Genomic DNA, 4,486 nt, shown 5'->3' on the forward strand with positions numbered 1-4,486 from the left:
TGATGATGATGATGATGATGATGATGATGATGATGATGATGATGATGATGATGGAAAACACCAGGCAAAAAGAAAACAACAGACCTTGATGTCAGGTGAGTCTGCAATGAACAGAGCTGGAACAGACACGTCTATGTCCATATTCATCTCTGGGTACAGTTTGTGAACAGAGGCGTAGGAGATCTTCAGCACCTCTCTCACAAAGGAGAAGTACAGGGCGATCACATTCTTTGTCTTCAATGAGTCAGTGATGTCATAAAGCGTCTGAAAACGCTGATAGCAAAGAAAATCACAGGCAATAATGACCTCCACCTCGTAGTTAAACATAGCCTCTCTTTGGGCCCTCACGAAGCCTCGCTGACGACTTCCGTTTCTGTTCCCGTTTCCGCTTCCGGTTTGCTGTTCTTGTCGTCTGCTGTCCCTCCTAGGAGCAAATGTCTGACGCTTCTTCAGCTTTTTCAAATGTTGACCTTCCGTTCTGAGAAGTACAGACCCGCTATCAGACGAGAAATCCAGATTGGGTGTTGAAGTCGCTAAATGGAGACGCTTCGAGTCTTTAGAGTTTGATGAGTTGAAAGGTTCGATGAAGAACTGCCCATCACTCATAAGAAAACTTCCAAAGAGTTTGAAAGAGGAAAATTCGAAATCACGGATGACTAAGAACACAGCCTGGCTGTCTTTGTCTTGGTAAGTGCGGCAGTGACGAGAGAAAATTCTGGGAATGTGGTCAACATGCACTGGTCCTGTGGACGAGGTTCGTGTCAGGAGAGGGATTTCGCCCGGGTCAGATTTCGGGGTCAGGGGTGAACTTGGACCACTATGCTGCTCTAGCCTGAAGTGCTGACGCTTTCCGCGACAAATGAAGTCTACTTCTAGACTGGAGGGCATGTGGTCATCTGATTCATCTGCTCTGCTCTCCCCATTCAGACCTCGAGACCGCGGCGAGGCAAAAGTCAAGGCTGTTATGTCAATGGGAACCAGTTCTGGGAATGGAACGTGAGAGAAGTTTGTAGTTTGAAACAAAAGGAATGTGTCCTGTTTTATTACATAGACCTGCTGTGTTTTAACCAATAAATATGACTTAATCTAAGTGCTGCTAGCTTTCTTGGACAAGGGCGAAAAATATCAGAAGAGGGGGCTCACGTGGCCTGGAAGTTAAGGTGTTCACCTCTCATTCAAAGGTCCCCGGTTCGAATCCGGGTGGCGACGGAAAAATTTTCTTCTCTAAAATTGTCTCCATTCATCTCCTTTCTTGCTCCCTTGCCATATTCTGTCGTCGGCTTTCGTCTCCACTTTCTCCTCGCACACTCTCTTCTCCTTTGCCCTTTTCCCTGGGCTCCTGACTCTTCCTGACTGCTTCTCCTTAGCTCCTTCTTACTGCTGTCTTTCAGCCACACCCCTGATCTTATGGTAGGAACTATCTACACCCTGCCTTCTCAGACAAGGGCGAAAAATGTCGAAGGTCCCGTGTGCAAGTTGCGCACATCAAAGATCCCTTGGTTGTCTAAAATCGATAAGAGAAGGCTTCGTTTGCCACTCGGGCAAAATTCAAAATTTCCTACCAGCTGAAAATGTTTAATGTGTCCCACGCGCTCATATGACCTTACGCAGTTGCGAGCGTCGTAAAACACTTACCAAAAAGAAATAAAAGATCTCAGAGGTCCCGCGTGCACTTTAAGAATATGTTGGTGGTCCTAGAATTGATAAGAGTATGCTTCGGCCGCCACCCGGTCAAATTTCCAAAATTAATTCCTTATGAAACAAACTACTCTAGTCAGTATAACAACATATAGAGTACCCGCGAAAACGGAATGTGGCCTCTTGAAGGAAAGTGGCGCTCCTAAGTAGCTAAGTAGGACAAACGGTCACAAACGTACAAATCAGTAGTTACACGGCGGGTTAGACTGCTAGAAGTCATCTACACCTGACATCTGGCAGAAGAACGCAAAGGTGAAGAATAGTGCGGTTGAACCTGCTTTAGCTGTCAGCTGTCTATGTCAGTCACCTGTCCTAACACTCACTGTTCAGTCATACCCTTGCGTTTTTCTAATATAATTGTCCTTTAACTTGCCCATAGAGGTCGCAGTCCAACTCGAACATGCTCATTCTGTCTTTTTTGGCAACATGTAGGCCTCAAAATCTGCTCATAGCGGCCATTTGCTACAAACGATTTCATCCAACCGTTCTCAGATTGTATACGTTAAATCAGTATAATAAAGATTTTATGATAGAAAATAATTTTGATCGCAAAGAAATGAAAAGATAAAATTATTAAGAATTCAAATTTCAGACCATCTGTTGACTTTGTCTTTTCGAGTAGGTGACCATAATTCAGATTTTCCCCTTCTTCAGCCCTGCCAATGATAAGTAACACGTTAAGACAAACATGTTAGAAGTCTTTGTGGAAAAGGGAGAGATTACAGTTCCCTACGCTTAGCATTGACGTCACGCGCGAGAGATGACTTTTAGTTTATTATTCCTTTCTGAAGGGGAATCTTAACTATATTAGTTAGAGTACCTTTACTTTGTATTTGTTACCAAAGTTATCTGAACTTACCTGCCTCTTTTGGCATGCGATTAGTATCAAACAGCTGCATAGCCGTAGCTCGCTGTGAGTAACTCGATGTGGCCAAGATGAGACAGACCGCCGACATGCAGCTCCAACGTGAGGCAGTCACCCCCCACCTCCCCATGGTACCAGTGTACTATTGACGCCACAATCTGGAGAAAAAGTGAGAGTTAAAACTCGTCTGTGTTCGCCTTTGTCCGTCCTGGAAAGACAGTGGATCCATCTAATGGATGGAGTATCAACGCTGTAAGATTAGATAATAAACACTTTATTCGTCCCATGATGAAAGAAATAATGTATTCGTTTGCTTCAGCCTGATGCTTGCTAATGACAGAATATTATACGTGTGTATATTATATTGTGTGTCAAACACCTTCTCATGGTCCATGAAGACAATGTTGTCGTCTCTGACTATGACATTATTCTATAATGCTATCTAAAAGAGTTTGCCAAACCTATTCCCATGGCCTAACATAACACATGTGATATAGAAACAATCCTTTTTATTGGAAGACAAGGTACGAAGTATCTTTTGGTCACCTTTCATTTGAGTTTGACTCTACCAAAGAGGAATCACATTTGTACTCGTATAATTTGTTGGCGAAAGGCAGCACCAGGAGGTGAAATTCAAAGAGAAGATTCCGGCCTGGAGCTCATTTTGTGACGTATTGTTGTCAAATGGGGAATCTCTCAGGCAAACATTAATTGGTTTAACTGAGGAGACAAATGGTCGCCGACATTCGTCATTGTCGTAAATCAAAATACGAGGTTTCCAAGAGTAAGCAAAAACTATTTTATGTTGTTCAGGACACTATAATATTGATACAAGATAATGTTTAAGTTGTGTATTTTTTAATTATTTAAAACGGGAAATGAGACTAGTATAGTATAGTATAAGGTTTTACGGCGCTCGCAACTGCTAAGGTCATATGAGCGCAAATGAGACTAGAACCAGTCGATGCGCCTTATCAAAGTCTACAACATACTTGATTTTCATTTTTTTTCTCGAAATGTTAACATACTGCATTGTTGAATGAGGCCTCTCATTAACTCGGTTTGTATAATGCTGGGCCACAGAGCGGGTGGTCGTGGATCGAATCCCCTACTGAGTGTTCTTGAACCGGAGTCGTTTTGTGGAGTTTTTAAAGCTCTCAACCCATCCTGCTTGGTCTTATCGGAGGCGGGCTTTAAATTAGGTGGTCCCGCCTTTTTACAATGAATAATGGATAAATAATAAATTACATTTTCTTAACCCCCGTGAGAAAAATTGATTTCAATGACAAACATACGTACGTAAATACGTAATAAGAAATACATACATGATACGCAATAAAACACCAATACAGAGCAATTTCACAAACATGGTATTGCTTGGCACTGTGCAGCGTCCTGTTATTTGAGTTTGGGTTGTCTTGTCTTACTCAAAGACACACCCCCAGTGGCCACCCATCTACATCCCGTGTCACCGACACCTGCTTGACATTACTACCACAGTCTGCACTCACAACTCACTTAGCCACCGGAGCCCCTTCTGTTAGTGTCGATAGAAGCGTCAAACCCAAACACTTACTTACTAATGCTGAATGATAGCGACGAAATGCTGTATAAGAACAAGAAAACATAGGTTCTACTCACACCTTTACATTTGTTCATAGTTCCTAACTTACCTGCTTTGGTCACCCTGGAAGAAGGAAAACACACATAAACGCAGTAGCAGCTGACCTCTTCAATCCTATAGAAGAGGAAAAAACTTAAATATAATCTTATCTCGGCCCTTAGGACTTGTGTGTTTCCCAAAAGTTTAGAGTTAAGTAATGTTTATTATTCTCATTTCCATTCTCATTTCTTTCCCCTTATTTTTACTGTTATTATTACTATTACTATTACTAGCACTACCACTATCATTCTCACTATTAT

The 4,486-nt window shown here is 42.2% G+C and overlaps 1 protein-coding gene across 1 annotated transcript; it reads right to left on the minus strand.

The window, feature by feature from the left end:
• Positions 1-84: 84 nt before the first annotated feature.
• Positions 85-3,578, minus strand: LOC106013709 (the record flags this gene model as incomplete). The annotated part of the gene is made up of 2 exons (XM_013090148.2): positions 2,558-3,578; positions 85-983 (listed from the first exon to the last, which is right to left on the minus strand). Coding segments are annotated over exons 1-2 (1,035 nt in total), but the record flags the coding sequence as incomplete, so codon positions are not given.
• Between the last annotated feature and the right edge of the window lie 908 nt (positions 3,579-4,486).

Source organism: Aplysia californica, unplaced genomic scaffold (genome assembly GCF_000002075.1).
Source record: "Aplysia californica isolate F4 #8 unplaced genomic scaffold, AplCal3.0 scaffold01154, whole genome shotgun sequence".
Taxonomy (NCBI): domain Eukaryota; kingdom Metazoa; phylum Mollusca; class Gastropoda; order Aplysiida; family Aplysiidae; genus Aplysia; species Aplysia californica.